The 25667-nt window shown below is 46.2% G+C and overlaps 1 protein-coding gene across 9 annotated transcripts in view; it reads left to right on the forward strand.

Annotated features, from left to right (window-relative positions):
- Mbnl2 (muscleblind like splicing regulator 2) overlaps positions 1-25667 on the forward strand; it is a 154159-nt gene that overhangs the window by 33437 nt on the left and 95055 nt on the right. For all 9 annotated transcript variants that reach the window (XM_021181445.2, XM_021181449.1, XM_021181447.2 and 6 more), the window contains exon 2: positions 15459-16077. In XM_021181445.2, coding sequence (XP_021037104.1) covers positions 15904-16077 — 174 coding nt within the window. In that variant the 5' untranslated portion in view covers positions 15459-15903. The remainder of the gene's footprint in view (positions 1-15458; positions 16078-25667) is intronic.

Consider the following 25667-nt stretch of genomic DNA (forward strand, 5'->3'; position numbering starts at 1 on the left):
TCTCCTCTCCTCTCCTCTCCTCTCCTCTCCACCCCGCTCCCCTCCCCTCCTCTCTCTCTCTCTCTCTCTCCCTTCCCCCACCTCTGTCCCTCCCTCTGTCAGATTTGGTTTGATTCTAAGCCATTGGTTCTCTTGAGAAAGAGGTCAGACCAGTTTGAGTAGCAAGCAGGCTTAGAAGAGCAATTGAAGTATGCACATGGGAACATGGATGATAAAATCATTTCAGAAGATAATGAACAAGTGACTTGAGAGTTTGTCTTGAGGGTGGCATCACAGGTTATGCCGGGTTATTAATTTCCCAGCTCGGCAGTGTTTCTCTTTTAAAAAAATCTTAAAGGAAATGGATATTTTTTTAAAAAGAAATACAGTGTCCTGGGTGGAAGGAATACCAAGGCCAAATGGAGTCCACCAGCCAGTAGGCCTGGGAAACCAAAATGCTTGCACCTGGGTACAAAGTGTGTATTGGAAAATGGAGCATGCAGACAGTTGTGCCAAGAGCAATAGAGTCAAATCTACAGGGTTCCTGGTTCCCAGACAGAACTCTAATGCTCAGAACTAGATGTTTGTTGCAGTGGCAGTAAAGGTGAATAACGGGCACAGCATCGTGGGGCGCACTCCTCAGCCCTGGCGCTTTTATCCTCCATGGATAAGATTTCATCCTCCTGGACCTGTCCCTCAGTTTCCCCTTCCATAAAATGGGAAGAAGCCTGTTTGATACCCAGATGTGACTGGTGACCAGGGCTAGAACAGCCTGTAGCTGCTTCCTTTCTCCCTGGTTCTCAGTGACAAACTGTTGGCCCATGGTTACCATGGTGACACAGCACCAGGTGAAGTTGCTTAGAAATGATGTGGTGGCAGCAGGAGAGCAGAGCTGGGTGGTGATTAGCCTCCTAGGAAAAGTGACAAAAGGAACTGAGCCCAAGAAAAGGAGACAGAGGTACCCATTGCAAGGAGCCTGCGGCCGGAGCTCCCTCCACCCCACAGCGAACACTGATGTAATCTTGTAGTGCCCACGTGTGCCCGGGCTTCTCCATTATAGATCATACATAATTGCCTGGGTCATTTTATTCCTCAGAGTTCGGACTTTAAACACAGGAATATTGGTTGTTGATTTCAGTATCCGACAGCTTAGTTTCCTTTAAGATAGGACAAATGGTTGACTCAAACCCACTTAGGTAGCCCACTCACGCATTCCTGTGGCTTGAGTTCCTCCATGTCAATGGCAGCTAAAAGAAGTGTGGCTGGAAATCGCACCCCTCCCCTCAGACACCCTCTTCTTCTAGAGTTGAGTAAAATCTCTGGAAAGCAAAAAAAAAAAAATCTGTTTTTGAGTTGTTGTTAATAGCTCCTGAACTTCTGGGCTCTGCTCTTCGTGTTCACACGGTAGGGCGTGAGGAAGGCTTGCTCTTCTCACCATTCGTGGAGTATGTCTTGTGTAGGTTACAGGTCTGTCCGTGCTGACACCTATAGGGTTCGAGCAAGCCAGCAGTTTTCTGTCTTTCTAAGGTGTTAGAAACTCGTGGAACTTTCCTGTCCAGTTTGTCATGTCTGTTCCAGGATGGCTGTGTCCTGCACAAGTAGTGAATGTTGGTCAGAAGTGGAGAGAGGCCAAGAGCTGGGAATGTTCTCTGCACGGTGTGTCTTGATGTCCTTACCTTAGAAAGCACACTTTTGGCCCCGCCTCACAGGAGGCTACTGTCTGAGGTGACCTTAGGGATGCGCCAGTTCTGGGGTGTTAGTTATTCTGAGCTGTTGCTCGGCTTGCTAGAATAAAACAAGCCAAAGAGGGAGGCCAATGGAGCACCCTCTTTTAAGGACATCTTTATAGCCTCTCAGGCTCAGCAGCCTTTCCCCCAGACAGCTCAAGGCACCAGCACCACCGCCCTCCTGCAGGTCTGTGCCTTCAACAGCTTCTTTATTTCCACAAGGAAGGCTGAGGTGGCTGCCACTCAGACCTGGCTTGAGAAACAGCTCGGATTCTGTGTTGGTGGGAGAGAAAACAGGAGGAAGACTAATTCAGCCATCGAGCCACTGAGGCTCGCGCCCTCTTAGTCCTCTTTGCTCTCTTCCTTCTTTCCTGACCTGCCAAGTGCCTTCTGAGGATAGCACCACTACCTCTACTCCTTCTAGATCCCCCAAGTCTGCACTCTGCAAATGTCCCCCTTCCCGTGACATACGTTCCCATTAGATCCCATGGCTCAAAGGGCCTGCTAATGAATCTAGGTCAAACGCAGTCGAGTTGATAAGATTTTCACAAGAGTCCCTAAAAATACATCTCTCCTTAAATCAGCCTCGCCAGTCACTGAACAGCCACAGAACTTGAAGGACAGAAGTGGCTTTAGAAACTGCCAAGCCCCCCTCCCTCTTAAAGCTCACAAACTGGATTCCTGGGGAGCAGAAATAATAGCAAGAACAACAGTGGCCGAGGACTATTTCAAGTCCCATCTTGAAGGTGGAACAAAGCGCAGACTGAGCTCTGGAACCTGTCCAGCCATGTGTTCCCCATTCATGTGTTCACTCCTCATTCAGCAGGGATTTGTTCAGTGTTTGCTATGTCCCCAAGTTAGGTGTTTTGCTAGATGCCAGGGGATATATAACAGATCCAGTCCCTTTACATTCCAGTTGTAAAATAAATGTGTGAGCACTGAAACCTGACGAGGGCTTTGGAGGGAAGAAGGCAGGCAAGGAGAGCCAGCATGAACAGGAGCACTGATGCAATATTACATCAGAAGAGGCCTCCCCGAAGGGTGACCTCCAAGGTGTGGCTGTCTGGAAGAGTATTGCCAGCAGAAGGATCCAGGAGATTAAAGCGTGGAGGCAGGATGTGCTGGTCACCCTGGGACCCAGATGAAGGCCAGAATGGCTGGGAGGAAGGAATGGAGGAGAGAGATTACCAGAGAAGCTGTGGGGCCAATCACAAAGGTTGTTGCAGATTGTTGGTCAGAGAAGGCATGGCACCAACCATGAAGTCATTGTTGACTATGTCAAGACTCTTCACTGTCGCATGTAGGTGGGCAGAGGGCTCATCTGCTTATGTTTCTGACTAGTTTCCTTTTTTGCTAATTGAAGGGAAGTAGGGGTGAGGTTGGAAGTAGGGGTGAGGTGTGAAGTAGGGGTCAGGATGGGAAGTAGGGGTGAGGTGGGAAGTAGGAGTGAGGTGGGAAGTAGGGATGAAATGGGAAGTAGGGGTGAGGATGAGAAGTAGGGGTGTGGGAAGTGGGGGTGAGGATGAGAAGTAGGAGTGAGGTGGGAAGTAGGGGTGAGGTGGGAAGTAGGGGTGAGGATGAGAAGTAGGGGTGTGGGAAGTGGGGGTGAGGATGGGAAGTAGGAGTGAGGTGGGAAGTAGGGGTGAAGTAGGAAGTAAGGGTGAGGATGGGAAGTAGGGGTGAGGTAGGAAGTGAGTGAGGTGGGAAGTAGAGGTGAGGTGGGAAGTAAGGGTGAGGTGGGAAGTAGCCCAAATAGATGTCTTGAGAGCCTATGCTAGAAATAAACACAGAAATAAAGGTGGTTTGGGTGATGGAGAAGCACGGAAGATGGAGAGCCGCCAGATCCCGAATCTCTTAAGGGTCATCCATGTTGTTCACCTGTGTATTGTATTCAGGTCTGAGGGGAAGAGAAGGACAAGGGAGAGAGACAGGAGCAGAGAGAATGGGTCTGTGGGAGACAGAGCTGGAGTTTAGAGCCATAAAACTGGACAGAGGAGCGCTTAAGCAGAGGCCTAGAAGGCATTGCAGGGTGCGCCTGTATCAGTCCTTCTGGCTCCCACGTGCCGCCACCTTCTCCTCCAAAGAGCACAGGCCGTCAGGCATGAACTCTGCCGAAGTTCTCATCTGTGTTCCCTTCCACCTGAAAAGCCTCATCGCAAATGATGCTCAGTAAATGTTTGTTCTAAGCGCTACCCTGGTCTTATCTCACCATTAAATATGCTAACCCCAGGTTGAGAGCTGTTAAATGTCAGTGGGTTCTACCCTGGGCTTCCTCCAAGGCCGTCCAGCTCTTGGCTCTTGCTAGGTGACACCTGTGTGTGTTTCTTATCGCACCTTTTGAGCAGCCACACAGTGGGTAGAATTCTGGGAAGCTGCTGACTCTTGTGTTTTCTGAGCACGTGTCATTGTAGTGTGCTGAGCCCTGGTCTAACCGTTCTTGGCCACGCCCAGTTCTGATGTCACTCACTGCTGTGGCTTGGCATGTACGCAGCCACACATATGCACATATGGAGATATTTATGGACTCCCAAGATGCCATACGCAGTTTCTACTGGGGGAGAATAACCTTGCCACCTACCTTGGCTGCTGCCTCCTGCACGTTAATCTCCCTGGGCCTTTGGACTTCTGGGTCGTGTACACTGCATCTCAAAACCCTTAACCTGTGTTTGCATCTCTCTTCGCATATCGTTGCTCTAAGCCAGCCAGGAGTGGGTAAAGAAAGACACAAGTCCAGAGTCTTCTATCCAGGCTGCCTCTCCCCGGAAGCCTCTTTGTCTAACACACTTGATATTTCTGCCTCTGCTTTCCCCCCAGTGTTGTATTACTACCAACATCCTTGTTCTCACTTTCAGTGCCATCCAAGGGCCCAGCCCCACCCCTCCTGTGTGGTGGGTGGACGGCTGACCTGACTGAAGTGGTGGAGACAGGGAGCTACCTAGAGTTGATTTTCCGGTTGTGTGGCTTCAAGCCACCCTCTTTCTACCCCCCCCCCCCCCGAGGAAGAATTGAGCAGCTTGTCTTTTCCTCCCAGGAGCTGCTGATGTCTTCTCTCCTCCTTCCTCTGCCGCCCGGTCATCTCTAGCTCACCAACTCCCACTCTCGCCCACTCTCTTCCCAAACTCCTTCCTGTTCCCTTCCTTCCAATCCCCAAAAGAAGGGAGCCTAGGAAGGAGAGTTGGGGAGGCTACCCGCCTCCTCTGTGTGTTCGCCTCATCCTCTGATTACTCTGAGGAGCTGAGGTTCCAGAAACAGAGCTGCCCAAGGTCCCATCCAGTACATCCAGCATGGGGGCAGAACATGGGCATAACCCCCCTGCAGTCCTGCTGTCTGTCTGTTCTGCTGTCCCGGTGCCTGCACGTACACCATGGCTGTTTCTGTGCTTTGGTTGCTCTTGTCTTTACTCCACAACCACAAAAACCGCCACCTGGAGAATCAAGAAAAAATGACACTGTGGATCAGCTGTCCACACATGCAACCTTGCTGTCCCTGCCACAGCGGGCATGGGGGCTACCCACTTCTTAGTGCTCTGCCTCTTCCTCCCTTCCTGCTGGATGGTTAAGATGTTGTTTTATTTTTTGCATTTTCTGTGGTCTGCCTTGCTCTTCTTCTGTCACGACTAAGAAGCTAAGTGAACTGTGCCCAGTCCCGTTCAGGTTGCCTTTTAGTCTCCCAGAGACACACACAAGTCTGATTTGCCATTGCTCTCGCTCAGGGAGTGTATCTGTCTCTTAGCCATCCCATGGCCTGAGCTGCCATTTTGTGTAACTTGGATGTCACCTCCTTGCCATATTTCCAAATGGCCCTGACTTCTTGATGGATGCTCTTCATTGGAGCACCGCATCAGGTCCTTCTGCCCACACAGAACACTTTGAAGTTCTTTCTCTTCGCCTCATCTCTTAACCGTTCCCACAGACCCCCAAAGGTTACTGCTTGCTGACGATCACCCAGGATCTGTACGTGGTCTTTCTTTGCCAGCCATCACTACAGCCGAGTTTTCCCCCACGGTTTTTCCTTTTCTCTGCAACCATTGCTCCGGCCTCTGGACAATCCCCTACTTCTTAGGAGCCCCTCCAGGACACATGTTGAGAGGTGTGCTTCCCTAGGGAGTCTTCTCCAGGCAGAGACTCGCCATCCTTTTTACAGTGCTGTTTGAGGTCCTTGGTGCTCACTATGCTGGCTCAATGTCTCCAAGTGGGCTTGGACATCCTGAGACCCCTGTCATTCTTTTCCAGGAGGGTGACCCCTCCTTGAGGTGCACTGTGGAAACTCAGAGCACGACTCTGGAACTTACCGGATGTGAGTGAACGGGCTTTGATGTCTTGCATGACTCTATGACGAATGGCCACGGTCATTCATGGCCACCAAGTGTCCCGGTAGACAGTTATAATGTCAGAAGTCCAATCACAGCGATAGAAGCTGAGACCTCGACTCTGCTCTATCTGTCTGCATCAAGCTTTACTTCTGGGATGTCTGAGTGTTGTGAGTTGTTAAAGATGACAGCAGTTGTGCAAACTGAAGCATGTTCCCTGACTACTTGGGGATTTAATTCAGGCAGGTACTGCACACACACCTCCAGGTTCTCTCCCAATTCCTCCTTTTACTACTGTGGGCAACCCTGAGCTTCCAGAAGCACGGGTGCCAAGTCCCATCTAACATCAGTGCATCTTTGAAAAGCTGTGCCACTGGCCGTGCTTGTGACAGCCTTTTTCCATGCACTATCACACATCCACGCCGACGTGAGTTTTTGACTCTGATACATATGTGTCTTCATTGCTAGATAACCTACAGCTGTAGCAATGCATGGATTGTTTTAAATGTATGTCTGTTGGCTGTGTGAGGCAGCTCTTACATTTGTATTATGTCAAAGGGGAGCCCTAGCATGTGTAGGCGTGTTTATCTAGAACTCTTGCCTTGCTGTACCTACAATACCTGACAGAAACAGCTTAAGAAGGAGACAGTTATGTTGGCTCATGGTTCCAGAGGCCTTTCAATACCTCTTGGTGGGGAAAGCATGGTGGATCTCTCAGTTAAGGAAGGCAGGAGTGTGTGACAGAGTCTGCTCAGATCACAGCAGCTTTGGGAGCCAATTCAGAAGTCCCATGGTCTCTCAAAAGAGCAGCACCAGATGAGGAAAAAAATCATTAAAAACAAGCATATATAGGGGATATGCAGAGCCAAGCCACAAGAGCAGGCAGAAGGAGTGGCCTTCGGGCTGGCGTCAAGAGGGACGGGAGAAAAGGACAAGGGGGGGCTCAATAGACATTTGTGTTCCCTGCAGACTGTGGCCAGGGAAGGAAAAGGGGCTTTCTAAGGAGAAATGTGGGTCTCTGTCACTCTGTCTAGCTGCAGTCACCGGGAGGCAAGCGCTGTGCTGAGTGTTATCTGATGCGGTTGCTTTCCTTCCAATCACAGCATCTCCTAGCTGAATTGTGTAGAAAACACAATGGAAAAAATAATTTTTTATTTGAATACAATATGTGCTGAATATATTCTCTCTGGCTGTGGGTTTAGGGGTATATTTAGAATTTTTCTTTCTTCTAATTAAAGATGAGATTTCTGTCTCTGTGTGTTCCTGGAATTGGCTATGAAAGTAAGTTGGAAATGTTCAGATATTAAAATGAACCCTGGATTTTTATGACTTTTTCACTTAGACTTTAAGACATGCTGCACACAGAGAAAACATTAGCTGAGACTCTTTTCCGTTATTGCCTTTGTCCTAGATAATGGTGACCTATTGCGCAACCCTGGTGTGTGTGTGGGGGGGTGCCTGCCTCATTTCCTTCAGCAGTATATCAGAAAGTGTGTTCAAAAGATTTGAGTGGCATCTGGAATGGAGATGCCATTGACAGTCAGAACTCTGTCCCCATTCAATAATGGCCTGGAGTCCTTCAGAGGAGGATCTGTCAGAGGGCTCTGGAGTTCATATTATAGAAGGAACTCCATGCTCCGTGTGTGTATATATACATATATATGCATATGCATATTTATTTAAATATATATTTCATTGGCTTTCAAGACTGTTAAAGATACAGGGTCTCTCCGCCTCTCTTTGTGTGTCTCTACACACACATTTACTAACACAATTACACCCAACAACATGGTTTTTCAAAGATCCCAATGCCTTCTGGTGACATCTCAACAAGCTAATGAAAAACCCTTGTCCCAGTTTATACAACTGCCTCACTCTTAAAAAACATTAGTGATACTAAGACAGCTTAGAAATTAAAACTTAAATTTTAATGCAAATATCTCCAAGAATCTAAACGAATATAGATTAGCTGCCGTAAAGAGAGGCCTGGTAACATACTACTAATTATGTGGTGGTACAGGAGATATTTATGGAGTAGGTGTTATCATCCCCTTGATCACTAAGCTCAACGAGGTTCACACAGTTATCTGGAGGGAAGGCTAGAAGCCAGGCTAGCCCAGTTGGTTTTCATCCCTTCCCTTTCAAAGCACCGTTTTATAGATACTTTTTAATAAGTCAGGAAGAAACCAAATTCAAGGATTTCAGGAGAACAAATGGTTTTGGAGATAGCCATGCTCGCCATCCTTCTGATTTCTGTGAAAAGCCCAGTGGGCTCTTTATTTTTTTCCTTTGACCATCTCTGTCTCTTGGTCCACCGAGCAGTCTGAGGGAAACCTGGTGTGACATCACATCTCCAAGGCAGTGATTACTGGACGGTATCACCCCCCCACTCCTCTGAGTCAAGTGGCTCTCAGGCCTGGTACTTCAGCTGGTGGCTCCTTCAGACTCTCCTCCCATCCTTGCTGTGTGTGCACCTGATAGGCCGGAATGTGGCTAACTCTTTGATCAGTGGAGAGAGCTCGTGTGAGCAGTTGTCTATGGAAATAGAGGAGGGTATGCCCAGATATCAAGCTACTCCTGGGAAGGAAAGATCATTTTCTTTTCATGTATTGAAATCATGTGCCTATAATAATAGCCTATAATCCGAGTCCTGGCAGACTGAGGCAGGGGAATGGCCAGAGCTCAAAGCCCATTTGGGCTATAAAGTGTATGCCGGGCTAGCCAAAGCTACAAAGTAAGAGACTATCTAAAAGAATATCCCTGCTTTCCAGGCTGCCCACGAAAAGCTCAACAAGTTGTCACAGGCCTCTGCGGGAGGCTGAGGCAGGAAAGTCAGTTTGAGCTCTAGGCTCAGCCCATGCTACACAGGGAATAGAGAGACCCCTTCTCAAATCAAGAAACAAATGCTTATTTTAATTTTTTTAAATGTTAAAAACCCAAAGATTGTAAAAAAAAAAAAAAAAAAAACCAAAAAAAAAAAAAAAAAAAAAAAAAAAAAAAAACAAAAAGAGAGAACTAGGAAGTCAAAGGGACAAGAGCTCTTCACTGTCGTCACATGTATGCAAAATAACATTAAAGGCCTCTATCCTCTCCTCTGCCTTACTCAATGGCTAATGAGTCCTTGACTGCCTGACTCAGAAACCGGTTTGTTTTGCAAGAATCCTTTAATCAGTGCCGCAGGAGGCCTCATCTGGCCAACAGCTAAGGCAGCCCAGGTGACCAGGAGTGAACCAGGAAGGCTGTGCTGCAGCTCAGAGCCCGTTCCCTTAAGGCGTCTTAAATTCTGATCAACTCTGCCTCATGATTGGGCATGATGGATGTTTTTGCCTTCAGAAATGTGCAAATTATCCACAAAGTGGGACACCTGGGGGGTCCTCAGCCTGGGCTTGTCTGAGGGTGTGGAACACTGGGGTGCCACCTACCTCCTCCTCTCCCACAGCGAAGGGCCAGGCATTCCCAGCCTACTGGCTGCATAATTTAGCAATTGTCATAGCATCTCAGTAGCAATCCTTTTATATAGTCCAGAGTCACAGCTCTCTGAAAAAAGCTAACACCTAGAAGAGTTTTAAATAAAATTTGAAAAATGGCAGTGCCATGTGAGGAAAGGACCCTAAAAATAGTTGACATTAGTGTGTAGAGTTGAATGGGAAGGGCCTTCTGAATTTCAAGAAATACTATAGAAAGCCATTTATCTTTGAACTTGGAGCGAATCTTCCCTTTGAAGATAGAAAGCCTGGGTATTGGGCTTAGAAATGATTGGGCAATGGGGGAGTGTGCTTTACAAAATAGCCTTTTCTCTCAGTTGACAACTGTGTCACCAGATAAAAATCCTTTACAAAGCAACTCCCCTCCCTCAAGGCCTACATTTTCAAAGTCCCTGAGGTGAGCCCGTAGGTCTTTGAAACCCCCCACACCCTCCAGAAGTCTCACTTGGAACAGAGCTCTTGGGTGCTTCTGTTCCTCCAGTTTTTTTTTTGTTTTGATTGGTCAGACATGAAGCCATGGAGGGAGCCATGGTGCTAGACCTCCTATAGCTGCTTCTGTAGGAATCTGCAAATACAGAGATTCTCTGGTAACCCGAAGCAGACATCTTTGCTCCTTCAGCATCCAAGAGAAGTAAGTATAGAGCATACTGCAGAGCTCCAAGGACTGCTGGTCAGGCTGGCACTGGTCACTCCAGGAGGTTTCGTCAACACAGGTGGCTGGCCTGCCCTGAGCAACCAAAGTGAGATCTCTGGAGGACCCGACTGACACGTTCCAGTCTTGGCTCACGTCTGAACACAGCACACTAGGCCAAACAGCGCTAAGTGTAAGAGGTTTTATTTGGAGGGGGGAGGTAGCAGCAGAAAGAGGAAAGGGAACAAAAAGAGAGAGGGAGGGGCGTTCCCCTTTTTATACGGAAAATGACATAAAGCAGGTAAAGGTGGGAGGTGAGCCAAGTGGATTCTGGGAATATGGGAGCTGTTGTCTTGGTAACAGGTCTGTGGGTTCTGCTGTCACCTTGTGATGTCATAGGTTTGGGAAGTCCTGATGCCAACACCAATAGTTTCTGCATAAGCTGCATGGGGCTGCAGCACTGCTGGGTAAGGTCCTACTCTTTGACAGTCACTGAGCTGAGAGCAGGCATGGAGATTGAGCTCTTCATCCCTGGGTCAGCTGCCCAGCCTCCGTTTGTTTGACCACAGCAGAATGAATCAGGGTGCCTCCTGGAATGTTCCTTGAGGTCTTAGCCAAATGGCCCTGTCAAAACCTTACTTCTGTAGCTTTGAATTTGGTCTGCATTAAAATGCAGATCAGGAGTTCATTCAACCAACATATTATAGAGTCTTTTCTACAGACCGGGTGCTGTGCTGAATTCAAGGGATTCGGAAATAACAGCCAAGATGCGTTATCCACAGGAGGCCAATTCTGTTAGAGCTTCCACTGGAGTCGGGTGGAGAGGTTCGTAGGTGTGGTCTTATCAGGGTTTACAGTTCTTTTGAATTAAGAAGTAGGGGCACTTGTTTAAAAAGAACTGGCCAGGCTTGAGAGCTGTTGTAGGTACAGACCCTTGTCTCCCATGTGGTCATGCATCATCTACTAGTTTGTATCTTGCTCCCAAAATCAGTGCTGAGGCAGATGAATCCACCCGGGCTCAATCATGGCTTCTATATGGAGCTTCTGTGTGGAGGAAGAGACTTGAGAGTGGGTTCCATCAATGAGCATCTAGAGGACTCTCCTTATCACCTTGCATTGAGACACTGCACTATTTACAAGGGGCTTTCGGATTTTGTATTTCTATAACCCGTCCTGTGGTAACCACCATGAGAAGGTACGAGAAACTGAAGGAAGTAGTTAGTTGACTTATCAGGAATAGAGGGTCAGGGACACTGGTTCCGCATAATCTAAAAGCGTGAATGGTAAATTTTCATTGTGCATATGTGATGTGTATCTAGATTTCATAGAGTTTACAGGTTGATGGGGGGTGTGTGCTCCTATACTCAACTTGGTTCAGTCACACTTGAACATCTTCCGCTAGCTGCACTGGGAGGGTCAATTTGAAACTGAACATAAATGGAAGGATAAAGATTTAAATGCCATCACATAGCCACACGGAAGGGGCTCCCATTCTGCACGGCACAGCCCAGCACCCATTTGCTCTTCCAACTATGCGCAGCCTAGCCGATCCAGTATTGAATTAGATCTGTGTGAGCACAGCCAGCATGGTCCTTGATAACAAGTTAAAACTTGGTCTTCTTCATCTTCTCTTGTCATTATTGCTCATCAGCTATGATGGCCTCACCTAAACCTAGTTCAAGCCGCTTTGTCTTCCAGGGTCCCACAGCTGCTTGCTTGTATCTACTTGTGACACCACAAGGAGATTGGGCCTTTCATAACTAGAGACATAACCTCTAGGACAGGAACAGAGAGCATATTTGGAAGAACATAAGCCACAGATTTACAACAACATACTTAAAATAGCAGTGTGTTCCTGTTACAGGGCGCACAACCTTTTATTTGACATAAAGTGACTGTCATCAAAAAGCTTGCTGTCTTCCTAAAAGCAAGTTTATGTTAAATATTTACATATGTAATCCTAAAAATTTTGGAATCCTAATTTATATGTGGAATCTTAACCCCTCCCTTACAGAAAAGAACTTCCAAGAGCCAAAAGTAGACTGTGTTAACCAGGGAACTGTAGAATGGAATGTTGGGAAATTTGATAAGGGGTGGTACGTTCAATAATGCAGTGGCCATAGTTGAAAATGGTCATAGTTGAAAGTGTCCTCACCAGAGGAACAGAGACATCTGGGAAGTGCCTCCTGAAGTAGATGATCTGGAGTGTGTGCTTGTTTTAAGACATTGGTTGCGCTCCATAGATATATTGTTTCATTTTCCGGTGAAGATAAGTACGTGCAGAGGCCAGATTCTCATGATAGTCTGTAAACCCAAATTCTGGTTGCATTTTTTTTTATCAAACTGGAAGTGGGAGTTCTTTCTCTGGGATGAGAACGTCGCCATGTGTGGCTTCTGTGAAAAAATACTATTGAACCTTTATTCTTGCCATCTATGAAGGAATGCCTAGGTTTGCCTATTTCTGTCCTACCTATGAATCCTGGAGATGGGGCTCTGCTGCCTTTGAGGACAGCATGGCCCTCATCCCTGTCATCCTGAAACCTGCCTAACAGAGGGCTTTGCATGATGTTTTCTGAGTAGGAACTAAATGTGTCTAGAACGTAGTCCGAGGCCCCTCTATCGCCGATGCCCTGTCTCCACTGATGAGCAGAAACATTTCTTGGCTTTTGCTTCCCCGGTCCTTTGTTCCACACCAGGTTTGGAGGTGGATTGGAGGTATTGAAGCTGCTGCAGGTCTGGGCCAGTTGGTGAAACCTGATACAGAGTAAATTTGGTTATTAGACTCATCTTCTTAAGCTCTCTAGACTAAGCCACTTGATGTTGCTGCTGTGAACACACACTGGCAAACAGACAAGCAGGAGCCTGCCTAGCTCCCTCAAATATCTTATAATTGAAGTCAGCGATGTGTCGCAGCTTTCATTGTTGCCCATTTCCCTGAACGTACACACGTATACAACTTACACTAGCACGTTCACAAACAAATCGGAGAGTGATACAGGTGAAAAAGCAGTTCCCAGCATCCCAGTGCTCAATCAAGGTAAGTGACCAAATAAACCTACAGGACACCATTGTGGTCCCTCCCTCCCCTGTGAGAGTTGTAACAGCTCTCTCCAGGATGGAGGAGCCCAACTGTAGGGACATCTGTTTGGTTTGGTCTGCTTAGGCTAACTGATTTTCGCCAAGGCAGGGACTCACTTTTTCTGGGAACAATTGTAAACCACTTTATGACTGTCCTCCGAACTTGCTTGGTACGTGCTGTTTTGAACCACAAGTCAGTGTCACTAAGTGATGGGATACATTCTGATAAACTCATCCTTGGGTGAGCCCATTGTACAGTGTCATCACTCGCAAGCGAGCCCAGATGATGTAGGTCAGTCACTTGATGCGACCTCTTGATGCAATCAAGAGTTGTGTTAAACAGTTTGAGACTGACAGCTGGGAAACGTGGCATTCAGTGTACAAAGAGAGCATTCCAGAATGACCTGTGCTGCAGTGAATACAAAGCCAAGTGGCAGACTCTCCCACCATCAAGGGTTAATGTTGTACTTCCACATGACAAGCAGTGTTCTGGACTTGTATGTCCAGGATCATCAAACCTACCTACTTCCTTCCATGTGACAAGCACTTTAGGGTACTGGGATTTTATGTCCAGGATCTTGCAAACCTATACACTTGCATGTGACAATCAGTGTAGTCGACTGGGCTTGTTTGTACCAGGATCATGTAAACCCATGAGAAGCACATCACACTGTAAAGTTGTGCTTGGAAGTTAAATGTGACCAAGACCTCATCAAGCCACAGGAACCTTTACGCCCCATTTCAATTTGATGACAATGTCTTATGAGTCACCTGTCACTGATAGAAACCTCCTTAAGGGTTTAGCATGACTAATCTATTTCCAGGCTTCATGAAGTACCCTTGGCTATAAATTTTTAGAAGGACATCAAGGCTTATGTTACGTACAATGTCTGCAAATGGTTAATTTACTTTTATTTGTGTTTATCTTTATAATGTTCAATTTTAATGTTACTAATTTCATGATCTTTGAAGAATGAAAACAGCTGAACTCTGCTGTTCTTAGACATCTGAGCTTTAACTTACAGTGTTGTTTACAGGCACGCCTTTTAATCTTCACATTCTAAATACACGAGAACAGTTTTTAAAAGTTCATTACACTTTTAAACTTCTCTGTATGAGGGGTGTGTGGAGGTTAGAGGACAACTTCCAGAGTCAGTTCTCTCCGTGTACAATGCGGGTCTCAGAGATCAAACTCAGGTTGTAAGACTTGGCAGCAAACATCGTTACCCACTGACCCATCTCCCAGCCTGGAGAGGATATTGGGTTGTGTCTCAACTAAAGCTAAGCTGAACCTGATGGACGTTAACTTGCATTCATCAGATCCTAAGTTTAATTGGTCAATGAGCACTTCTTGGGGTCCTAATAGATACGGTGAACTAAGACATCTGGGTGGCAGAAACTTCAAAGAATTGTCCTTAACCTAACAGTGTGTTGCAGGGAAGGCAGGCACCAACCAAACAGCAGAAGCAAAGAGATATTGAGAGTTCAGAGAGCAGATATCAGGAGGCCCGGGCTATCAGCGCCAGCATCAAATATCTGTAAACTCAAAAGAACTCAAGGAATAGAAAACCCATAGAAAACCCATCCTTCACCCAAAATAATATTATTATCTCCATTTCGTAGGAGAGACACATCCCTACAGTTGTTTATAGCCTTCCCAACAATAAAATCAATGACCTAAATGTGAAATTAATTGAGAACCACATTTCTAATACACTGTTTGGTGATTAAGCACATTAGATGGAATTGTTTCAAAGGGCCTAATTACTGTGTCTGCCACACTTATCTGTCTGAGTCACTCCTAACTCTTGGAGTGTTGCCTAGATTAGTCTGCATTGAGTGTGTTGCCCCTTCCTCTTTCTCTTCCTCCTCCTCCTCCTCCCCATCCTTCTTCTCCTCTTCCCCCCTCCTTTTCCTCCTCCACTTTGTACCACCTTCCTTGTGATACTGAAAGCTCTGAGGTCTAAACTATACTTCCACAAACTCCATATCTGACCTTAGTGGTCAAGTGTTTGATTCCTCTGAGTATGGACGACGCAAGCGGATGTCATACTGTTTGGGAGGTTTGTGGTTTAAAATTGCCCAGGAGATCACTCTTGTTGGCACCAGCCCGCAGGGAGCCCTTCTTGTGTTCAGCTCTTGGGGTTTTCGGGGTTTTTTGTTTGGTTGTTTGGTTTTCGTCGAATGTACTTTACCCTGACCCTTTGAGTGGATGAAGTGATCTGATTTTGCTAATCGTTTAATTTCAGAATTTAAAGAGGACGAAGGAAGGAAAGCGCCATCCTGCTCAAATACAAAGATCTGAGAGGGTTGTTTTCTCACATACTCCAAAGCTGTGAGCATCAGAACTAATATTTTCCCAAAGAGTGCCATCATATTAAAGCCACTTTATTAAGGAGGGGTGTATCTGCAAAACAGTCAAGAGACTAGAACCCTGGGAGCCAGAGATGACAGTGAGCACGCACTGCTTGTGGCTCACAGTCTTCCAGTGGGACCTATCGATCGGTGACTGACTTCCTGCTTGCTGACACATTCCCCCTCCTCGGTTTCCTGGATTGGACTGCATTAAGGAATTCATTACTTACCTTCAAACTTACATGTTGGAGTTTTCACGGCGGTTGTTTTGAGATCATTGAGACTCGGATTGATTTTGACATTTAACCGAAAGGAACAGAGCCCAAAGTAGTTCTCATCATGGCCTTGAACGTTGCCCCCGTGAGAGACACAAAGTGGCTGACGCTGGAGGTCTGCAGACAGTACCAGAGAGGAACGTGCTCACGCTCCGATGAAGAATGCAAGTTTGCTCATCCCCCCAAAAGTTGCCAGGTTGAAAATGGAAGAGTAATCGCCTGCTTTGATTCCCTCAAGGTAAGATGATCATTTTACACGTCGCCTCCAGGTTGCGTAGGGCTCTCACGGAGAACGCTGCACTGAGCTCTACAGGGTTTGCCGTTCAGATCGGTTCTGTCTTCTTTGTGATGGCTACTGGCAGGTTTATGTTGTGTTTTGGTTTGGGTTTCACCGAAACTCATTTGCACTGGGCATACAATTTTTTTTCCATATCTGTGTTTAAATTAAAAATACATGGTGGTGTATTTCTGGTCTGGTTTGACATTCAGGTGCCCAAGAGTTTCAAATCAAAGTCAGGCCTTTGACAACGGCAGTAAACGTTTTATTAACACATGATCTTCTCCGGGTTACATGAAGGTGAGGAAGCCGACCCTGTCACTCTCATGTGCCAGTCACTCTGACTCACATCTCAGTTCCTCTTCTTGTGGCTTCTGTTCTTGACTAGAGCCTTCCTAAAATGCTTCCTGGGGTGGAGGTTCATTCTCTCTTGAAAATGTTTTATGGCTGGCAGAAATTACTGAGTGCACCCTCAAAGCTAGGTTCTTGGAGGACCTCCTCTCTGTAAGGAACATCACGGAGGAATCCAGTGTGACTCAGATGTCCACTTGATGAGCTCATGTCTGGAGGGAAAGTAGGGCACAGTGACAAGTAATTGTGGTGCAGGAAGAAAGACAGAACACTTCCATAGGGAGACCTCAGAAGAGAGCTGGCTTCCACCTGACAGGAATGCTTGGGGAGGCTGGCCAGCCCCAGTCGTGTATTGGGTTGGGTAGAGTTTGGGTTGAAGAAATGGGAGAATTCAATGAAAAACTATGCTTGGAAGAAGTGGGATGGGTTGGCTGAGAGTTCTCTGAGGTTTACTATAACCCTACAATTATGCTGCTTTGAATTCCAGATTGGCTTAGGTAGTCTTAAGGGCGTAGTGATGGTTAAGACACTTAGCTTGATGTTTTTGCCTGTGAAAAACTCCAACATGCTTACCAATTTTAAAGCATATTATGAGTGCTCTCAATGTCCTTTCTGAGAAATCATGGTGCTATGAATGTATGGACCCCATTCTCAGGTGTTGAAGAGACTGGGTGCTTAAGGTGATTAAATCATATGTGGAAAATTATGTCTCAAAGCAGGGAAATAGTTCAGTTTGTAAAGGCCTTGTGAGGACCTGGGTTTATGCCTAAAACTCACATGAGGAAATAAAAGGAGGTACCTGGTCAGTGCTCGTAGTAGTAGTAGTAGTAGTAGTAGTAGTAGTAGTAGAAGAGGGGCATGGTTAGCAGGTTCCAGGCCATGAGAGATGCCGCTTCTATGGAAGGTGGATTGCATTCAAGGAACAACACTTTGAACCCACATGCATACCACAGACAGACAGACAGACAGAGAGAGAGACACACACACACACACACACACAATCCACTCTCTTCTCTCTCACACACACATGTGCACAATGTACACACATGTATACCAAACACACCACATATACCATACATATACTCACACACATACACACACTCATACACACATCATACACACACTCACACACATACCATACACATTTACACACACCACATACAGGTACATATACACCACATACACACACCCACACCCACACCCACACCCACACTCACAAACATGAACACACACCATATACACTGGAACACACACACATACACAAATTATGTCTTAAAAGACATAATTCTAACTTATCAATCTTGTAAATATATCTCCAAACCAATATTTACATATCTTGAAAAAGGAAACTTTTTTAGCCCAAGAGAAGAAAAGCTTGGGAAATCAAATGGGAACTCCATATAATAAGCTACCACAGTTTTAGACCCTTTCGTCAGAAAAAGGCTTTTCTGACTAGACTAAGCAAAAGCTAGACAGATAAATCATATTTGATCTGAACCGTAGTAATCTAAGTCCATTTCTGCATTTTTTATTTTTCCTTTCATTGAAAGAGGAAAGGCAATCTGAACTTACCTTTTCATTCCTCACCAATGGAAGTGTCCTGTAAAAGCAGTGGAGATTCAAAGCTGGCTTCTGAAAGCCTCAGATACAAGACAATACTTCTCAATTCCCCAGGGGAGATAACACCACCCACACACCCGCTGATGACATGATCCGTATAAAATCTGTCACATCAAATGCATACCCAGAAGTGTTCTAACGAAAGCACAAGATCCCTGTCACTCTCGAGGTATTGCTAAGGACCCAAACCGGTGAGTGACCCAAGGTCACCCAGCTTGCCAATGGCAGAGGAGAGCTATACTTTATAGGCTTTTGCATCTAGAAAACTATACTGATACTTTTGACGTACATGACCTAATTGCTTATGCCCTCCTGACATCATTTTTTAGTTGGATGACATCGTTGATTTTGCCTTCCTGACATCTTTTTCTTCTGATGGAAATACTGGGTATTTTTTATAAGTTTTCATTTCTTTTTTTAAGTCAATTGTGCTAGTTTGTTTTCTTGTTACTACTAAAAACACCCAGTGAAGGAGGAAACAGACTATAGAAACAGGACAGACATGAGCATTTAACTGCTAAGGTCATAACATCAAATATTACTGTTTTTGTAAGTTTCCTAAAGTTAAAGGAAGGTAGGGGAATTATTTCTGACTGCTAAGGCTCAGTGCGCCCTTGATTATCTCCGAGTAAAACCTCCCAGTCAGATCTTCAATCCTAACACTTCAGCACATCACCATGGGTCCATCAGAACTACAGTGGGGTCCTGAATCACGCAGGATGTTACGTTTAGCACAGAATTCAAGGAAGAAGCCAGGAGGCTGTTGAGCATTAGACAGGTGAAAGGAGACTTTCAGGTCCATTTTCAGAAGTATGGGAGCACCCTCCTTCAAGTGTGGGAGCACCTCAGGGTACTGCTCCATGCCTGTCAGTCCCGTTTGAGAACTGTGGACTTGCAGGTGACTTATTTGAATGCGAAGTCTAGAGTTATCAAACTGTAAAGAATGTAGAAGGAGCCCTCCAGGCACAGATGTAAGATGGACCTCAGTCAGAACACCTGCTCACCGTCCTCCCTACCTTCTCTGGGTTATTTATGACTTAATAACTTTCTGCCCTCAGCAGTAGTGAGAATACGAGCTGGTGAAGATGGCTGAGATCTGCACAGCCCCAAGCACACTGTGTGCTCATATTGAAGCATCATTTTTTTTATAAAAAGATTAGAAGTCCCTACAACAGGACACACAGCTTACAGATGCAGCAAAGAGTAGCCCGAAAGTGACGAGGCTAATCCCCCTGAAGCTGCCTATCTTTCTTTCATTTAACAATGGTTGATCCTCCCTTATCCAGACCTTCAAAGTACGAAACGTTCTAATCGCTGACATAATTCCATCAGTAGAAACTTCTACGTCTGACTTCATGGGATGAGGTACAGTCAGAATGTGGTTTAAAAAAAAAAGACTTAAAGCCGGGCGTGGTGGCACACACCTTTAATCCCAGCACTCGGGAGGCAGAGGCAGGCGGATTTCTGAGTTCGAGGCCAGNCCAGGACAGCCAGGGCTACACAGAGAAACCCTGTCTCGAAAAACCAAAAAAAAAAAAAAAAGACTTAAAATCAGGAGAAGTGTGCTTGTAGACGGAAGCATTTGGGGTACAGAGTATTCAAGATCTGGGTTAAACAGGACAATGTTGTCCAGAGACGCTGTCTGTAACAGAGACAGTGGGCAGAAGCTCTCGGCGACCCCTCCCTGCCCCCACATTTCTCTTCAGGAACGTTATTCTAGTTCCCTGACTCAGTTTCCTCCCATTTAGAGTGGATGCCATTCCTACTTCCTGAGGTACCGTATTCCCTCTGAGTGACTCCCCACATCCTTACGCCCTAACCCAAGGCTGAGCATGTCAGAAGATAGCAATGCTGTTTCTCTGCCTTCCAGAAGTTTCCCAGTCCTGCCTCTGGTGTTGATGACAGGCTCAAAGGGAAGCTGTGTCTAAAGTCAGGATGACTGGAGTGATGAATGGTGGCTCCTCAGCCCTATCTATCAGTCACGGCATTAAACAATCATAATCCTTGAGATTTTGATGCCGTTTGCTAGAAGACGTTTTATAAGCACCATGGGGTGTTTGTAATCATGAGAGGAATCTCTGTTGCCGTGTCAATAAAGGGACCGCACACTTCTTTTCCTTGTTGTTATATTTGTACATGTGGCTAAACTTTCCCTAAGTACACGCTAAAACAAATGTGTGGACATTAAAAAAAAAAAAAAAAGAGTTTGTCGAGGTGGTTGGAAGGAAACTGGTGTGTATAAAATGATGCTTTAACAAAACTTGTCTTGGAAAAATACATCGTAGTTCTGCCGGTGGTGTTTCTGTATTGTGCGGCCGCTGTCGATGTGAGCACATACATACCAGCAGCTGTGGCTTCATTCTGAAAGGTCCAGTTCAGCGCTGAACCGACGGCGCACGCACGCACGCACGCACGCTTTCCTGAAGGACAGTTTTCTATTCCGGAATACTGTTTCACCAGTTAGGGTGATTCCATCTAAGCTGAGCTCGACAAAATTGTTTTATGGGCAGAGAATTCATCTACTGCCAGGCTCTGGCTTTGACCAGGTTAACCCATCTCACCTGAAGGTCAACTTGGCCATCCCGGAGCTGCTTTCCTCTGGGGCAGCAGTGTTTGGGAATTTTCTATTCAGATTCTTTTCCTTGCAACTGTCAGGAATCAATCTGGGCTATTTTGTAAATAGGAACATCTGGAAAGAAATACATGAATTAAATTTTAATATTAACTGAAACTAAGGGTTTCAGTTTTCTTAAACAGTTGAATAGAGCTTTTAAATGGAAAACCAGCTAATGAAATCATGCTGCTAATTTTGGGTGACTAATTTCCTAGACTACTTGGGAAAACTGTTTACACAAATTTTAGAAACTTAGCTATTACCTTTCTAAATTAAAATTAGTTGGGAGGCTGGGGAGTGAGCACCACACAGTCAGAGGCGGGGGCGAGGGGGTTGGGGGGTTGTGGAGGTGTGGGTTCACCAGCACCCTTATGAAAACCAAGCCCAAGTATGACCTCGTGGCTCCTAACCCCAGCATTGGAGAAGGCAGAGGCTGGTGGATCCCTGGGGCTCACTCACCAGCCAGCTTAGCTGAAATACCAAGCTTCATGTGTACACACGTATGTATACTGGCATCCCTGGGGCGCGCTCATGCGCGTGCGCATCACATGCACAGAGAAGCCAGTTCCCAGAAAGAAGGTGTGATTCTTTTGGCACCTCAGTCGGATGACACTTCGGCTACAGATCTCTGAGTGGCTTCTGGCCTCATACAGAAGATAGAATGGCACACATCCTGCAATGAGTCGCCCGCATCCCAGTGAGCCTGCTGTGAGAGTGAAGTCACCACCCTCCAGCCACCTGACTTCCTCAGACAGTGGTCTGCTCTCCCAGCTGCCTGGGGTCTTTGCTCTCCCTCAGTGCCCAGCAGGCTTTGCTTCTGGGCTGGTTTTGACCTTTGCTCTGCTTAGAGCTCTTTTTGCCTCAGATTCTGTGAGCAGTTTGTCCTACCACACCCCATAGCAGCTTGTGGAGAGCATGTAAGTTTATTCGTGAAGCTTTCTGCCATTTCCACCGTCCGAGATCCCACTACCCCTCCCCAGGCTTGCTGCTTTTTGGCATCTTGCCATTCAACTTCCTCCATTCTGGAAGAACCCAGAGCTGAGTTCCGATGTGGATCTTGTCTGCTAAGATCACTGCAGGGTCCCCGAGCCTAGAATGGTGTCTTACGTATAAGAGATGACCACTAACTGTCTGTGGACGGTTAGCACATGTTCAGCCCTAAAGCGTGCCAGCCCCTCAGACAATGCAGTGTATGATAGATAGTACAGGGTGTGCTGTACCTTGGGTATGCACTTACTATAATCTATGTGAATAGTCCCCTGAATGCTATACAGTACTCAGCCTTTCCTTGAACCAGGCATTGTGAACCAGGTGCTAATGTCACAATAGAGTTTAAGAACAGGAAGCCTTCTGCAGGAATTTGAAGATGTGGACTATGGACATCCGTACAGTTCCTCACTGGCACGTTAACAAGCCATTGGCTTTTCGAGCTGCGTGTGTTGTTACCACACGGCCTTGTCCTAACCCTCTCACCTTTTTAAGGAAAATGGATCTCGCTCTTTATCCATGGGGGACTAGCCGTAAGCTAGTTGATGCAAATGCAGTTCAGGCTTACAATTCATGGGTAACAATTTCAGAATAAAAAGTGAGAATTCTCTTAAAACACGTCAAAATATATTGACTTTGACATGAAACTTGAGTGCTGGACTCTCAGCCAGCTACCTATTTAAGTGGAGGCTACCTGTTTCCCTTAATTACTTGGGTGTTCTGCACATTACATGCCTCGTTTTGACCCGAGTTACAAATACCATCTCAGACAGTCTAAACTTTGCAGTAGCAATCATTCTAGCCACGTAGCACTGACGATAGAACTTTTGGACTTTCTAATGACTGCCAGACAGATATGTTAGGCCATTGTGGTACATGTGGGTATAGATACAAAAATTAAATATTTCCCTTGGGACCACCAAACTTATAAATGCGGGAGACCTGACCTGACCTCGAGAGTGACTCCCAAATTGATATTTACCCACTCCTTTTTCAGCTCCTCTCGTGGAATTCGGTATAATTAATCTTAGAATTCCCACTATGTTAACAGTATTCATATTTAGTAAGTTTAGTACACTGAAGTGAAAAAAATGTTAACGTGCACTGCCCCTCAGGAATAAACGTGTTTATATACTAGAAATTTTAAACCTGAGAGGAATCATAAAGAAAATGTAAGCACACACATTGTTTGTTTATCTTTGTTTTGTTGACATTATTATTAATTAGACAAGGTCTGACTATGTAACCCTGTCTGACCTGGAACTCACTCTGTAGACCAGGCTGGCCTTGAATTCACAGAGATCTGCCTGCCTTTGCCTCCTGGGTGTTGGGATTAAAGATGTGTGCCACCACATGTGGTAGTTTTTCTTTGTGTTATGCAAATACTATATTAGTGTCGTGGGTTCCCTTCGTGTCATGTTTTAGGGACTCCAGGTATCATTCGACCTCCTATATAAAAGATTGGTTTATTATACAAACCCTATATAATATAATAACCCCCTGTGCACCCCCTCAGTAATCTCTACCCTGGAAGTCAGTGCTTCACGAGCCCAAACCGCAGGAGAACATTTCACCCTCCCTGTCCCAGCTCCTGGTGTGCTTTCTGTCTGGTGCGGAGCAGAAATGCTATAATAGCCAGTAGAGGATTCATTTGTGCACTATCAATGGGAACTCCAGTGGCCTCAGTATCGTTGACATTCCCGACGTCACATTGTCTTTAATGTGGTCTTTAATGTGACCATGGCTCAGCCTTGGTCATGCTAGAATTTTCTTCTGCCACCCTGTTCTTCTCACTCTCTGCCCTCAGTCCCCTGCTTTTTCTTTTCTTTCTGATGCCCCCTCATCTGCCCATTGCTCCCTAACTGTGGGTTCATGCCAACATTTGGTTTTGCTGCTTCCTGTCTCAGGCTGAGGCATGGGCTCTCAGAAGTTGTCCCCACCTAGGGGTTCACTTCTCGCCTCTTCCAGTGAGCCCCATGTTCCTTTAAAGGCCCCCATCGGAGCGAACCATTGACACCTCCAGCTCTGCAGATGGGAGTCATGTGGTGGGTTCTCTCCCTCACTTTCTTGTGATGGGATCTTCCTGGGTGTCTCTCGCCCTCCCTTATATCAGACTAGGGGTTCTAATTTCTCCAGAATTCATCTTAATACATTAAATCAGAAATTACTCTTTCTAAATAATGTCACATTCTGAGGGACTGGAGATTATGACTTTAATACATACTTTGGGAGAGCATAGTTTAACTGAAACACTATAGAAAGACCGGCTGGGCATCGTGGCGCCTGCTTGTAATTCTCATGTTCCCAGCACTTGGGAGCCTGAGGTAGGAAGATTGTTGCAAAGTTAAAGCCAGCCCGGGATATATAATGAGTTCAAAGCGAGCCTGTGTTACATATGCTGTCTCAGAAAACAAACAAACATTGTCATCTGATTCAAGCCTAATTACTGTAGCCTGCCCTAGCCACAGGGGCATTCAAGTAACCACGGGTTGGAGGTTTTTTAAAAAGAAAACGCTTCTGAACTGAACCCATGCAGACCTTTTTATCTTGTCAGCCCCTAAACAGCAAGGTCACAAGTGTGTGCCTAACATTTGGTTCCATGAGGTATTTTGAGGAAGGCAGTGATGTATATATAAGTATAGAGCATTCGTATTAAAAAAAATGATGTGGGTGCTTTAGATGCTGTGCGTTTCATATAGGAGCTTGGGAACCTAGGGATTTTAATATCCAGTGGGGTTACTGAAATCTGTTCCCCATGCATTGAGGGATGGTTCATTCATTCATTCATTCATTCACTCACTCACTCACTCTCAGTCACTAGCCAGATGAACTGAAACCAGAAACATGACACACACTACTGCCTCAGCTCTCTGCTACAGGGACTGGGTAGCTGATGGAGAATGCAGAGCCCACAGGCTCTCCAAAGATACCAGCTGCCACCCAGAAAGGAACACTGTGGCTGTCCTGTGGTGATTCAGGTTTCGCCCAGCAGACTGCCTTGCTTAGCCTCTGAATGAAGTGACCTGGACCTTGAACTAAGCACTGCGGAACAGTGAGGTTAATGCTGCCGTTCTCCATGCCTTCCGTCCACAGAGAGCAGCGGGTACAGTGAGGTTGGGAGCTGCCCTTAGGCACGAGAGACATCAGCACTGTGTGGCCATTCCCTCCCTCCTTTTCTCTTAGCTGGGTTTTCCCATCCTCACTGGTTGCTCCTCCGTCCTCCTTTGAAGTCCTCCTCACCTCCAAATGGGCGCATCCACCCACGCTCCAGCCGTGGGTTCCCTCACATCCGTCACAGGCACGTACTGCTCTCATAACTTATCGCATGAGCACTCCCACTTAGAGCCCTGTGTCTGCACACACATCTGCCAGAAATCTTGACTCCGGACATGACCTCGTCCAATACAATGTCAGGAGACTTGCTGAGCACTTCTTACATCCTACCTTTAGAACTAATTCCTACCTTAACTCCGGGAGTCCACTGCTTACCTGCCTCTCCACATAGATATCTGAGTGACTCGGTATCACTGTCTCCTTCCACATCCTTGTTTCCCCATACTTTTATATTTTGTGGTACTGGGGATTGAACACATGCTGAGCCAGCACTCTTATCACTGAGCTGCGTCCTCAGTCCCATTTGTGTGTCTGTTCCCAGCAAGTATTCTCCTTCTCAACAGATGATGTCATTCATTCAGTTGATTAATTAAGGACCTTAATGTAAGCCCAACTTGAATCTGTTCTTAAGAGTGACCCCCCCTTCCCCCATAGGAACATAGATTCGAATATTTAGTCATCGGGGAGTGGTACCGTTAGGAAGTGTGTCCTTGTCGGAGTGGGTGTGGCCTGGTTGGAGGAAGTGTATCACTGGCTTTGAGGTTCCAAGGGCCCAAGCCAGGCCCAGCGTCTTCTCTCTTCCTGCTGCCTTCAGATCCAGGTGTAGAACTCTCAGCTCCCGGCGTCTCTTCACAGCATTAGAACA

This window comes from Mus caroli, chromosome 14 (genome assembly GCF_900094665.2).
Source record: "Mus caroli chromosome 14, CAROLI_EIJ_v1.1, whole genome shotgun sequence".
Taxonomy (NCBI): Eukaryota; Metazoa; Chordata; class Mammalia; order Rodentia; family Muridae; genus Mus; species Mus caroli.